A 14,595-nucleotide genomic window follows, 5' to 3' on the forward strand; every position below is an offset into this window, starting at 1 on the left:
CAGGCCCTGCTGCTGTGAAGCATGCCCACATTATGATGCCCTCACGTATAACTTACAAAAAAACCTTTGGTCAGTTGACATGAAAGTGCTTACAACCCGCTTTTAACACGATCACATCAAGTTGCCATGGCGACCCTGCTGAATTGCTTAGGCCTCTCCGTTGCCTTTCCTTCCCACACCAGAAGGCACCAAACTCTTTCCAAGCAGGTTTTCAGTTTGCTATTCCCTTTTTTCTGTCCTGTAAACTTTCTCAATAAAGGATGCAATCTTTGCAGCACTATCCCTTTGGGTCACTCACTTTTGTACAGTACAGCATGAATAAGCTCAGTTACTGACATTATGCATCAGGCAGGAGTCAAAAGTAGCAAAGTATCTTGGAATGAGCTGAAAAATAAACTCTCTTCAGAAAGTTGCATCTTAAAAGCAAATTTATTTGTAGTTACAGAATAATTAAAAAGATACAAATTACAAGTGTAATGGTTTACAATACATGAATTTTCATTTTGGGGTATGTCTGCTCAGAAACATACAGAGAAAAACAATTGAACAGTGTTTCTGTACTTTTTGATAGATATGCGTTCAACACAATAAGGTGGTTCACTGTGTTTTAACCCTTCTGGTCCTCTGGATTCTCTTCAGGTTGCGCAGTGACCTCAGTGGGACAGAGCTCCTTTGTAGGATCCAGCACAATAGGTGGAGGCATGCTCAGACACTCTACCTGAGCTCTGAACTCCTCCATCTCCTTCGGCTCCAGCTGTCTCCTCTTGCTGAGAAAGTAGACGTCCATTGACTTATAATTGTGAGTCTCCATGTCCAAAGTCATCACCAGGCAGTCTGAGCAGGACGTATTTAAGAGAGTTCCAGTTAAATTAAAATTTTCCTCTCTCAGCATCAACAAGCCCTTTCCTTGGAAGTAGTGGGTCCGATGCTGGCATTCGCCATCTACACGACTGGCTAGAATGTATGAGGAGTTGTGGATGTCCACAGTTACACTCTCTGAAGTGTTGAAACCACGTGCAGAGTCAGAATTTTTCAGACTGCCCGCGATAACAGCCCATTTTCCCATCAAATGCTGATGATCAAGCTGATCCAAAGGCTTCACTAACTTTTCACAGACCAGAGGAGCTGAATGGCCCACTGACATCAAACAGAGAAGAGTGACAAATACAGCAAACATGGCTCTGTATGTCTGTTGTGTCGCTATTGGGATATTAATCTCAGTTGTACGGTGGTGTCTCACCGAAAATGTGTCTGGTACAGAGGCTTTCCTTTTTTTATAGTCTTTTTTTTTTGTTTTTGTTTTTTTAGCAAACCACTGTTTTGCAATACTGAAAATTCCAGGTAAGACACTCATGTGGAAATGAAGATTACATGTTGTTTACACTGAATGTTTACTGGCCTTGTGGTAATGTGTGTTCACAATTAGTCAAATATTATGTAATAAAAAGAGAAAACACACAGTTGTGCTGAGAAATGTAGTGTGTTTAATGTTCAGTGTTTCTACTGGAACATAAAATGCCACATTTAAAGAATAAATTATCTGCGGCTGCTATCTGTACACACTGCCATTTCAGTTTGGTGTAATGAATACGTTTCAATTTGAGAAGGAATGAAAACACTTGGAAGCTCTCTTGTACATTAAGCCCTGACCTTGATTTGCTTTAGTATATAAATGATTCAAACCTGCAATAATGTATTTTTAAAATGGCAAAGCTTTAGGTTTCCTTAACTTGTCACTGACAAAAATAAATAAAGCTTCTCGCATTTACACCTTTGCAAACTGGGTTGTTGTGGTGTATTTTAGTCACAGCAGCACACAGTTAGTGACACGTGCTCCAATACCCAGCAGGTAACTTTCTGCCAGAGAGGGTAAATGAAGCTTACATGGCAGAGATCTATCTTCAACTCATCTGAGAGTAAAGCAATGTATTTTTTTCTCCCTGCCAGAGTTGCAAATAAGCGTTTCTATGCCCGAACAATAACAGACTGCAAACTGAACGACGTCACACGGGTGACATAGTTTGGATCCACAGACTGTGAAATTAAAAGACACGCAAAAAAGTGAGGATCCTTCAAGAGCCTCACTTGAACTGGATTTTTTCTGACATATTGATTTCAGGGAGTAAAGAAAATGACGCTCTTTATTTATTACCTCCGCCAGGAGGTTATGTAATCACCGGAGTCTGTCTGTCTGTCTGTTTGTCTGTTAACAGCATAACTCAAAAAGTCATGGACGGATTTTCACCAAATTTTTACAGGATGTCCGGAAGAGCAAGAGTAAGAATCGATTAGATTTTCGAGGTGATCTGAATCACCGTCTGGATCCAGGAATTTTTTGAAGGTCGAAGGACAATTGAGAGATGGCCGCCAGGCCATCTCTCAATTGGACAGAGAGCAGACGGACACACAGACGGACAGACAGACAAACGGCATGGCGGAGGTATGCGCTCTCCGAGTGCTTTTCTAGTTCCATATGTATTCTTTTATAGCTCTGATGTCTTCAGTATTAATTTACAATGTAGAAAATAATTTAATAAAAACATTGAATGAAAAAGCGTGTCCAAACTTTTGATGGGAAGTGTACATATATGTTAGAATTACAATGAAAAGGGAAAATGATGGGGACATTTTTCTTAACTTTCAGTGCTGTATTTCACAAACTAGTTACTGTGGAGACACTGGTTGACTCTGCACCAGTCTGCTCAGCTGTGATGTTCACTCTCTTGAATGTGCTGCAGGGAATGCTGAGTATTCTAAATAAAATCAGTCAGAGATGCTTTGATAAGACATTCTTTTCTGCATTATGTTGTGTAAATTAGAATTTTTTTTAGGTTGCTGCATATTGCCAATGCTGATAGTTACACAACCGAGAAACTGTCAATCAGGCTCAAGATCTGTGTCATGGGTCATCTGTCTGTGGGTGAAATTGGGGACACATATTTGCATTTAGAAGCCAGAAAAAAGAAGCATTTTCCATTATATGTCACCTTTATGACAAACAAACTGTTATTGTGGACAGAGCACAGCAAATTAGAATAACAACTGTATGAATTGTACTCGCTGACTTTCTTATTCCTGGAGCAGGCTGACCACTCTCCACCTTGTATCTAGCTTAGAGGGACTGGCTCCTCATGCAGCGCTTCTTTCACAGTTAGCCATAGAACTTAGCACAAGAATGGACCCAGCAGTGATCTCAGTCAACTTTGGTGAGCTCCTCAAACTTGCATAAGTGGAAGATTTTTTAGACATATTGCAGGGAGCACCAGGTACGGACTCATGTGCTCTCTAAACCACCCTGTCGGTAAAATGTTATAGAAGGTCATCATTAGTTCCCTTCTACAGTTCCTTTGATTCAAAGTTTGGAGCTGTGTGCTCTTACAATGTTGGTGTAATTATAAAAAGACTTCACTTTTTAACACAGCCTGTTCTAATCAGTGTATGCAGGAGGCAGAATATTTTACAGGAACAGCAAAACTATATCGACATCTAAATGAAATGATAATACTCAAATGATTTTCAGTTTTTTGGAGCACTGGTGGTGGGATAATATCGTTCTCTAAACCTTCGCTTAAATTGTTCGAGAACAATAAAGCTCCATCTGTGCCTCCTAAAGAGTGTGCATACATGAAGAATACATAAGTGGACAGAAACCATGAAGAACTTTGAGAGCACTTATTTCCTGGTTAAAATAGTTGCTTATGTGGGTTTGGTACACACGTTTCATATTATAGTAAGAAATGAGAACAGACGTTTGCTCTGTTTCCACTGGAATAAAAAAATCACGAAACAAAAAGTTGAACATTATTCAGTTTGCATTAAGCAATGTTGTGGTTTTGGGACAAGTCCAGTGTTTGAGGAACAGAAATGCTGGATAAACACCAAGAGCGCATAGTAATGTCAGTTTAATCATTACACCGTTCACCAATCGTTTCAAAACTCAAAAGTAGCACATGCTCTCTGTATACAGTATGTACATCCATATACAGAGCTATGTCAGTAGCTCTGGTTCCTCTCTGCTAAAGCACATGTGGTAAAAATACAACATTCAGGTACTTTAAAATAATTTCTCCTAAAATTGACAATGGCCCACAAAGTATTCAATGGTGCACACTGTTTATAAATGAGGCCATTTCATTGCATACTATTAGTTTATGTATTCTCATAACCTGAATTATAGAGTAAATAAAAATATTCTTGCCCTATACTTTACCTAGATTCATTAATCAATCTACCAAAAGTCCAAAATCAATAAAATAATTCAGTTCTAAAGTTGATAAATTAGACTAATATGCTCCCCAGACCTCTCCAGATCTTTGCACTTTTCCAGTTACATGTCATACTTAGATTTTGATAGTTTAATGAATTACACATGTAGTTACAACAAATTAAAATATACATATTAAGTCTGCTTTTCGCTTAACTGCATCTAAAATGTGAGTTTTATGTCATATAGCTGACTCATCTGCTAACCAGGAAAATCATATCAAACTCAAACAGTGTAAAAAAAAAAACACCTCAGGTTTTGGTCAGTGTTATGTAAGGAGAATTTAAAAGCAAAGTCACAGGCAGTGAGCTTCTTAAGGCACTTGAAAACTACAGTCCATGAGACCCCTCTCTTCATGTCGGACAGGGCTTGCTTCCTGTTGCAGTATCAAAGCTCGAGACTGAGGATGAGGAAATTTCGAGATGAATACAAGGAATGTTGGCAGAGGTTAGTGGAGGAAAGGGAAACAGCTTGTGAAAATACCGATTCAAAAATGGATGGATGCATAGAACAAAGTGACGACGGGACAGCAGAGACACAGACTGAAGAGGCTGAGAGGAGATGAATGTACAGAGAGGGCATTTACATGACAGAGCAGCACTGGCAGCATTTGCGTTTGGGTGCCTCAGTCTCCTCTCTCTGGCTGGCTCTGGTTGGGTTCTGTGTCTCTGTGCTGGCTGGGCTGTTAGCTCCTGCTGGCTCTGCCTTGTTGTTGGGGGCTTTGACATTCATCAGAAGGGGTTCCTGCTCCCCAGGTCCCGCCTCTGTCCTTTGGTTCTCCTGAAGATCGGCCAAGGGAATCTCCTGGAACTGACCAAGTGGACAGGCCGGTTCGTGGGCTTTTAAAGCTGCCTCATCCTCCTCTGGTGCCGCTGAAGCTTCGCCCTCAGCCTCTAGCTCAGGACTCACAGTGGAGGGTTGTGCTTCAGAATAGACAGGCACAGGAGCCACCATAGTGCCCTCTAGAGCATTGGCAGGGGACTGCACATCCACAGAGACTGGATGTTCCAATTCTTTGGGCAGGCCTTCAGCATTTGTCTCTTCAGCTCCATTTTCTGTTGTCTTTATGCTACCCTCCATGTCTCCATCTCCGGTTGCTGGTTGTGTCCCTATAGTGACTTCAGTTGCCTCACTCTTCACTGATTCTGAGAAAGTTTCTGGAGCCGTTTCTGTTTCTACCTCCTCCACAAACTCCCATTCCTCTTCGCCTGCTTCTGGATTTGACAGAGGGGTGTTAAATTCCTGCTGATGTTCTTGGGATGTATGCTCCTCGGGTACATCATCCCCTTCATCTGTGATGATCACACATTCTGCTCTCATCACCAAAGTCCCTTCTTCCTCCTCCTCCTCCTCCTCCTCCTCAATGCTGACATTTGAAAGCTGACCAGTCTCTGCCTCAGAAACACCCAATGTAGCCTCGGTGTCTTCAGTTGGTCCATTTGTGGTTGACTGATCATTCTGTTCTGAAGCGCTGTGATCAGCACTGGCTTCCACACCATTGGTTAGGATGGCTGTAGTTTTATCTAGAACTGGACTTTGGTTTACCTCTGCTTCATCCTCAGTTGTTTCTGAACAAAAAAGCAGAAATATTACTCTCAACAAAAGCGCTATATTGAAAAGTTAGTTCTATTCATTCATTAAATTTAAGTGACTTTGCAATGAATATCCCACAAAGTGATGAATACTGATGATTCCCTTCTAGTGTGGTTGGTGTAGCGTTACTTGATAACAATTAGAGGCTGTTTTGCCACAAATACATCAGTACTCAGAACAACCAATTTGTGTATTGTACTGCTGTTAAAATGTTCTGCCGTCTATGAATTTTAATGCATTACATGGAGGACTCACTCACCTCTACTCAGTTAGAAAATGCAGAAGCTGATAAAGGATTATACAGTTTTAACAACAGGCAACACACTGTAGACTAATGAATAAAAGCCTTTATTTGTCAAACAGCAAAATTTAACAACCATTTTCAGTGGATATTTGTTGTGCCATTAGTGGAGAAACAAGCTACAGACAAACACAAAAAAGAATCACTGGCTTATTAAACAGTTACATGCATAGAAAGAAAGTGAACAGCAGTTAAACTACAACTTGATTTAGATGCAAATTTAGATTTTGCAGTCTGGACAAGAAAGTCATAGACTCTAGATGATTTAAATACAAATACATGAGTTAGTTTCATTTTAAGAATTCTTTTGTCTTCAACAGCTTGAGCAGCATCCCAGCTGACATGTCCATGAACCTGCTGCCCTCTAAAAATGCAAGTTATGCACTTCATTGCTCGTGAGCATACATTTAAATTCAAACCCTTATTCAACATGTGTGAATATTCATCACAGCATGTATGAACTTTTTGTGGAGTACAGGTATGGCTGTGCTGTTCCCTCCTTTATAATGCTAATTTCTTAAGTTCAGTATATACAATGCATGTAGGCTTCTGTAGGGGATGTGATGGTCTTTCAGGGGTTGACATGAAATGATGATTAGACAAGAAATCCCAAGAGGAAAAACGGTGATGTTCAGGCTCAAGGTGATGACAAAGATGCTGATATGAGCATCCTAACGTGATGTGGTGCGATGTGTTTAGGATGTTGAGGAGCATATCAGGGTTTTGTAAAATATTTCAACTTTACACCCACCTGATCTTGCCTTGTTTTCTCCATTCTGGACAACATCTTTCATCATTTCTGAGGACAAAATAATTTGTGATTAATGACCGTATTGTTCTATGAAAGGAATTGCTACACAATAAAGTGTTGATTAATCATAGAATGACATACAAGGACAACATTAGAACACTGCTAAAGATGGTAGATAGTACCCATTTTCCATTTTACTGCATGCAAACAAAGAAAAATGGAAAGAATTTCAAGCATTTAACAAATAAAATCTTATCAATATGGACTGCTGTAATTAAGTAAGAGCAACATTAGAAACTCAGCTGTTGACTAGCAGGTGGTGGCAGCTAGGGAAGTGTGTCTGCACGTGTTAGGAGGAATTGGACAGAATATCATGTGAGTGTTGAAAGATGTAGGCAGATGGATGACAGCAACGCTACACTCTGCACTCTGCTACATATTCAGAATGTCAGAGCTTGTCAAACACCCTGAAAATTCTCCAGGTAAGTATTCTACAGTGCAAAGTTTTAATAAATGTATCACTCTCTGAAAGACTAAAAAGCTCATGAAATCTAACTTTCTAAAATGTCCACTGTAATTTTAACATTTCTTTGTACCAGAAGGTTCATCTGATCCCGCTTACCTGCTGCAGCATCTGCCAGTTCTACAGCCTTCTGCCGGGTAAAAGGGACAGGGAAGAAATTTAATTTACTGTGCCTCAAACAGTCAAACTGTTTGTGATGTGTTGCCTGAACCTCCAGTGTATTTTGAAAGGCATATCAACACAAGAGACAACAAATGAAACGCAAATACTGGAACATCACACAAGCTTTGAGGAAACAGACACAATCCAGAGTAAATTCTAAGAAATATATTTCCTCGTGTTGTCTAAAATTGTCAAAATGTCTCTCCTTCAAAGCTCAGACAAACGGAGACTAAACTGATCTGTCCATTGGCTGACTATCTGATGGGTGACTTTGACTAAAAAGCGACCGAGCTGTATAGACGGTCACAAGGGGGAGTGAGTAAAGTTCCGAAAAGTTCCACTTAAAGTGTAACTTCTAAAAGTAATAAAGGACAATTTTTTTCTCATAAAAAGCAAGATTTTTATGCAGAAAAAATAACATACTACACAATCCTTGGTCCAACAATAACATGATGAAAAGCAGTGAAACAGGAGCTCTTTCTTAACTGGCATCTGCTTTAGTCAACAGGGAACATAACTTCTAAAACTGGCTTCTACTGTGCATTGGTTGCTGTACAGAAGTGGCACTTTGGTGTGGGAATATTTTTCCGTCAGCATGTTAATGTTAGGTGGGTGAGTGCAACAAAGATATCAGAGTTTTATTTTTCTATTCCAGCAATGTAACATTTTGTTGGACAAACTAGTGAACCACTGTAACTTGCAGTCTCGCTTCACTGGGTTTATTTTTGTCGTAAAGCGGCCACATTTACTGCCAGATTCATCCCACTTTTAATTAAATTCAATTAATATGCTTTATGAATATTAGGTTAACAATATTGCCCGAGTAACATGGACGTCGTAAACACATAAAAAAAGAAAGAAAATGAAGGGTGAAATGTTGCTTTCCTAATTGCTTTCTTTCATTTATTCAATTAAATCGAGTTCTATATTTATATAGAGCAAATTCACAACATATATCATCTCATAGCACTTCACATAGCACGGTGAAGGTCTTATGAAAAGTTGTCTTTGGCTTCCCTATGAGAAAAGCAGTTGGCGACAGCGGGAAAGAACCTAACACCTCTCCCCCAGGCTTGAGTGGTCACCCCTGAAAGACCTTTCCCAATTTACGCAGCCAATGTAAAGCTATAGCTTCTAGCAACTACACTTAATACACAACGGATGTGGGCTCAGATGTTTTCAGCCATAGTAATCCCATTATTTCGATGCTGACTTGACACTTCTGGACAGGGTGACTGTTGGTTTTCATTGAGATAATTATTTGGTATTTGTTGCATGAGTGATTAAAAAAAGTGTGTTTCAGCGCTGTTGAGCCCTCGGAACTGGAATGTAAAAACTTGTAAACCGGGTGGTCTGTTTCCCAGCACTGGTGAGAAGTCAGGGTTTGTTCCAATGAAAAAAAAACAAACAAAATTTTAAATGCACCAAATTTGACCTGAACACAATAGGCGCTTTAATGTGTGGTAACTAAATCCAGAAGTGGGGGACACAGGACCCTGGGAACATAAATATGATCCCTGCAGCTCAGTAAAAACTGCATAGTCTTTCTTTAACCAATGAAAAGTTGATTTAAAACAGCATCAGCTCTATAATGATAAATATGATTGACGGCAATCACATGCACTGTACAGTATGTCTGTGCAGATTCAGGAACCTCAACATGTCATCATACTCCTTGGCTCATCAGAGAGCCTTATGCAGACAAAAACAGAAAAAAAAATCATGTGCATGTTTGATTCGCCAGATATTAGCTGTCACTCACTTTCAGTCTGCCCAGTAAACCAAAGATTTATTGTCTGTGGATGTTTCCAGTGTTCACATCAAGGACAGTGTCGCACATTCAAAGTTTCCTCTGTCACAGCCAGCGCGGCTAATCGGCTGTAAAAGCTATTAAAAACAGAGCCCTCTGTTTATGTCTACAGCTGATTTAAGCCATACTCCAGAAGCCAAGGTTAAGATGAGTATATATAACGGTGGCAAAGTTTATGAAAAAATCCTGGAGCCAACAGGAGAAGAGGTCGGACGGCTCTTTTGTCCCCACTATAAAAGACATTCATCGAGGCGCAGTAAACATATTTGCGCTTGGCTTGAGGTGAAACAACAACTCCAGAGGGGATCAAGTGCTGTATTGTTTATGTAACAGGGCTGCTTGTATTCATAAAGTTCCTGCTTCTGAACAAGAAGTGCTACATCAAAGGTGCATTAAGAGAGGTAATGCATTATGCAAGGCAAAAAGCTACGGACAGAAGTTGTGGGAAAATTTCTGCCTAATGGAAGATGATGGAGCAAGCTTGTTCAACACACATTTCAACCCCCTTTGTGTCCAAAGAGTGAGTGGGTGAGTGTGTGTGTGTGTGTGTGTGTGTGTGCATGTTCTGCACCGTTTGGCCATCCGCCGTCTGTTCCTCCAGCTTCTCTTGCTCCTCTGCCAACCGCTGACTCTCTGACTGCAACCTGAGAGACACAATCATGTACACACATACACACAAAAACAAACACGTCAAAGATATATATATATATATATATATATATATATATATATATATATACACACATATACATATTTTAATGACAGAATGTAACACTACTATAAGCACTTTTTTTCCTAATTGCTAAGCTTAAATTCCCCCAAAAGGCCATGGGCAAGGAGTCTTGTTGAAAACTCAGGAAGAGCTGTGGACCTTTGGAATAATTAGATTGGGATCTTAAGAACGCAGTCTTCAGGGGCTTCACTACACTGTCGACTGCAATAAAGAAAAGTCGAGCTGTCGGGCAAGTGTGCAGGCTGGATCACACTCTCACTCTCTGTTCGCAAGTTCAATACTGGCAGATTTCAAATTCAGCTTTGCCAGAGCATACATAATGTACAACAACAGCAAGAATTACAAGAAAACAAAAATAGAAAAGGGAATGCAGTGACTATCAATTACACATGAAGTTTCAGCTGTATAAACACAACAAAAATGTGACAATTCTCTTATGCGCTGTCTCATTGTCTAACCCTAACTTGCACACACACAAACAAACACAAACACACTGTGGATGTACTTGTCAATGTGCTTTTCCATTTCCTGGGCCTGTGTGCCCCACAGAGGGGAGCGAGGGATCTGGGCGTCCAGGGAGGTCGGCGACAAGGGAGCTCCTTCCATCAACCACTGGTCCCTCAAAGACTTCCTCTGGAGAGAGAAGGAAGGAGGACAGGGGATAGGAGGAGTCAACTTTTCTTACTACTGTATTTCAGTAATCTGATTGTGCTATGGTATGCAAGTTGTGAGGTACTTCAATTAGTGAATTAGCCAAAAAACAGACAGACATTTAGGTTATTTTGAATTTTTTGTTTAATTTGACTGTATTGTGATTTGTATAGATCTGACAAAGTATCCCTACTAATATCCTAAAACTGATTTAAACAGGCCACACAGCTGTAGTGTGGGTGGCCTTTTCAGTGTCTGTTTTTTGTGAAAGTGAAAACAGCAATTTGATAAATGCAGCAAATTCAATGACAGCCTGACCAGTTTTTGTGACAGATAATATTGCTATTTCAAAGCATAAAAAAACCCCGAACAGACCCACAGAACTGCGCATTGTTCACAGATATGCCGGCAGTAATCCCATTATCAAGTAAAATTCAACTGCAATTTCATCTGCTATGAATTTCTTGTTTAACAATAATGGTCAAAATACTTAAATATCTTTCAAACATTAGTGAAACATGCCAGAAAGTGTTGCCAATTAACTCGGTTCACAAAGGAAATAAAGCATAAGCATAAACAGGCCAACAATAAACTAGCAAAGCCCAGCTAGCTCATATACTGCAACTAGCTTAGTTAGCAATAGCAGGCAGTATATATTTGCTCACAGGTTGGTAGCATAGACTGATGGTAGATGTAAGTTAGCTAACGCTGTCTGTTGTTAGCTTCTTCATGAAGCTGTTGCTACTAGCAAGAGAATGTTCAACTGAAACTAACTGCTGCCGGCAGCAGCACAGTGAGATAAAAAAGACTGTGTAATAATTCCTAAATACATACCACTGTATATACTCTCCACCATTTTAATGAGTATATGTGTGTATACATAATTTTTTAGAATTATTATTTCATATAAATTTCCTTAAAAACAGTCAAAACAGTCCTCTAAAAAAACTGTTTCCATAACTATAGCACTGTGATACTGAGCCTCAAATACACACTTCATGTTGCTAGTACATCAGTGTACTTTATAAAACAATTTTGGTATTTCTTAAAAAAAAAAATACCGTACTTGCGCTATTGGACGTCAATGCAAACTGAACTAAAGTGGAGTGAGTCTGTGATTGGCGATCCCTCTTACTCCCACTAGTCCAAACCAGCTTGTCTTCCTCCACATTATTATTTAATTAGGAAAAACAACACCTTATACATAATCGTTATTCACTCAGCTTGTGTGTTGTGTATTTTGAATAAATGCTCTTTTTACCTCATTCATTACAGAGGCATGCCACCTTCAGAAAAGATAAGCAAAGACACCAAAGAGACATTGGAAACAGCCAGATTTTTATGTATTATGTATATTTTGTACTTAGTTATCAGTCTTTTTAAGGTTACAGTATTTTTTTAAGTTTTATTTCTTTTACTGTTCTATCTAATGCTTTGTGTATTTTATTGCATTCTGAAGCCCTTTGTAACCCCTGTTTTGAAAGGAAACTTGTGTATTTTACGTTGGATAATAATGACAGGCAAAAACATTGGACTGAGGGCACGTTGGACACTACAGTGACTTAGTGTTGCCCGTTCAGGTACAAAGTGATATTTTCTTAAACAGTATACCTATTATATAGCTCTTGTTTGTTTTCAGAGATATTCCTGGAGCTGTTTCATCAACTGCCATGTTTGGTTTCAATGTTTTCTTTGTACTTCGCATTGTGGGACCCTTGACAACAGTGCGCTGAAAAATTTAAGGCTTTGTAGTATGTATGCTGACTGTGTTGAGGGTACTTAACATGCTTGCTAACAGTCTCACAAAAAAACAACACATTTTTGTCTTACAGAGGATGATGAGGCCTCAAAAGTGTCTGAAATCTCACGGTAGCACTTGCTATAGAGTAATTTACAAATAGTTTATGCACAGATGAGTAAATGAGGGTTTGGATTTTAGACAGAGCTTAAAGCAAAATCGTGAGGCCTGAAAAAGGAGGACAAGTAAGATAAATAAATCAGTGTCATGGTCAAAGGAAGAAGTTCAAATGGGGAAGACAGAGGTGAGGATGAGAGAAAAGCTGAGACACTGAAACCCCTGTGAGTTCCTTTCAGCCGCTTTCCTCTCCACCATCCAGCAGAGGACACAAGCATGAATTTAAGCATTTGTGTGAAACTTTTATTTTTGTCTAAATACTGCATTTCTCTCCAGTGAAGAGACTCGACCCAGAGAACGAAAGCTGCCCGAGGCTACTCACCAGAACCAAACCAACTACTTTCACGTTTTACAGAAACAAGAGCCCAAATCTCAGTAGTCTGTCGAGTTGACTACTGTCTGAACATCAAATTCTAAGCAAGTCCTTACCAGTGTTAGAAAAAAACACAAACATGTCACTCATTTAGGTCTAATACTCTCTATAATGTGCTATTTCCACTGCTGCTATTCACACATGCAACACTAAAACTCACACTGGTGTTCTAGCCACTGACTTTACATCTGTCACCCTTTAAATGCTGTAGGTGTGTTTGCACTTTATGACAGAAACATCCCACACAACTGTACACAGAGCGTCATTTTCCATTGCAACGCCTGACAGTCCATCCCAGACTACAAAAGCTACTTTACATTTCAAATTAATGAAAAAAAATGATTCTATAAACCTGTACTAATAAGTAATAGTTATATGGATGTGACATAACCCTGCCCCTTCAAGAATGCAGTCGTCACTGACATAGTTATTTAGCTTTGAGCTGAACAAGTAAAACAATATGTACAATCTAGGGATGTCAAATGTGCTGTAAGGTACTGTAAATACTGCTATCAGAGACTTCATAATGGTATACAGCACCCTTAAATCACCACCTGTTGAAAGCTTTTGTTTCAAGCACATAACATATTTTATACAGACTTTTGTAAACTTTGTTGTAAGTAAATCTATTTCCTAGTATTTTAAAAAAATCTCACGTGAAAAGTTTGAAAGTCAAAAGTTTTGATATCAGCTAAAGATGGAGAGATTTTCTGCTTCATCCACATGTCAAAACAAACAAATATGGTGAAATATCACTGCACAATCTGCTAAGATAATTGTGGTAACAGTATTTGTCAGGGTTATCAAACCAAGCGAGCAACCATTTATTCCACGAATGCAGTTTAATTTCTTTCTTTGTTTAGAACCTCTTCAAGACTAATAAAAACCGTCACTTAACAAATTGTAATGTTTTCAGCTATGCTACACTGACACAGTAATATGTGCTCAGAATTTTGCTTTTCAAATTGTGGTTGAATGTCAGGACTAAAAAGAGTGGCTGCAGGGTTACTTAGTCGGTATGACAGCCGTGTTGCAACTAAATGACCTTGGTTGAAGTGCTTGTATCAGCAAGCATCTGTGCTGGTAAAGTCCCCCAGAGCCAGACAGTAAACTCTACACCTTAGCTGGTCTGGAGCTGACCCTGACGAGGGGAAAAAATTTTCAGGGAACTCTTACTGAATTAAATGCACCAGGCCAATAGATGCACTTTTAAATTGTATTTCAGATATTAAGTTATGGATGGCAGGTAACTTCTTACAGCTCAACCAGAACAAAACAGAAGTACTTGTTATCGGTCCTGAAGCACACAGGGAAAAGCTTAACTTACGACTCAAAGCCCTGGATTTTAACACATCTGATCGAGTAATAAACCTTGGCGTTATTCTAGATTTTAAATTAAATTTTAATGCTCACATTAAAAGCATAGTTAGGAGCGGTTTTTATCATCTCAAGAACATTTCCAGGGTACGGCCATTTTTATCTCAAGCCAACACTGAAGCACTAATGCATGCTTTTATTA

The 14,595-nt window shown here is 39.3% G+C and overlaps 1 protein-coding gene across 2 annotated transcripts in view; it reads right to left on the minus strand.

Annotated features, from left to right (window-relative positions):
* Positions 1-410: 410 nt before the first annotated feature.
* palm3 (paralemmin 3) overlaps positions 411-14,595 on the minus strand; it is a 40,581-nt gene continuing 26,396 nt past the window's right edge. The window contains exons 4-8 of one of the 2 annotated variants that reach the window (XM_022193841.2): positions 10,643-10,770; positions 9,976-10,048; positions 7,532-7,559; positions 6,910-6,957; positions 411-5,832 (exon numbers count right to left, since the gene is read on the minus strand). In XM_022193841.2, the coding sequence (XP_022049533.2) occupies positions 4,847-5,832; positions 6,910-6,957; positions 7,532-7,559; positions 9,976-10,048; positions 10,643-10,770 (1,263 nt within the window). In that variant the 3' untranslated portion in view covers positions 411-4,846. Of the gene's footprint in view, positions 5,833-6,909; positions 6,958-7,531; positions 7,563-9,975; positions 10,049-10,642; positions 10,771-14,595 lie in introns of both variants that reach the window. The other variant, XM_022193840.2, reaches the window with a different exon arrangement.

This window comes from Acanthochromis polyacanthus, chromosome 3, assembly GCF_021347895.1.
Source record: "Acanthochromis polyacanthus isolate Apoly-LR-REF ecotype Palm Island chromosome 3, KAUST_Apoly_ChrSc, whole genome shotgun sequence".
Classification (NCBI taxonomy): Eukaryota; Metazoa; Chordata; class Actinopteri; family Pomacentridae; genus Acanthochromis; species Acanthochromis polyacanthus.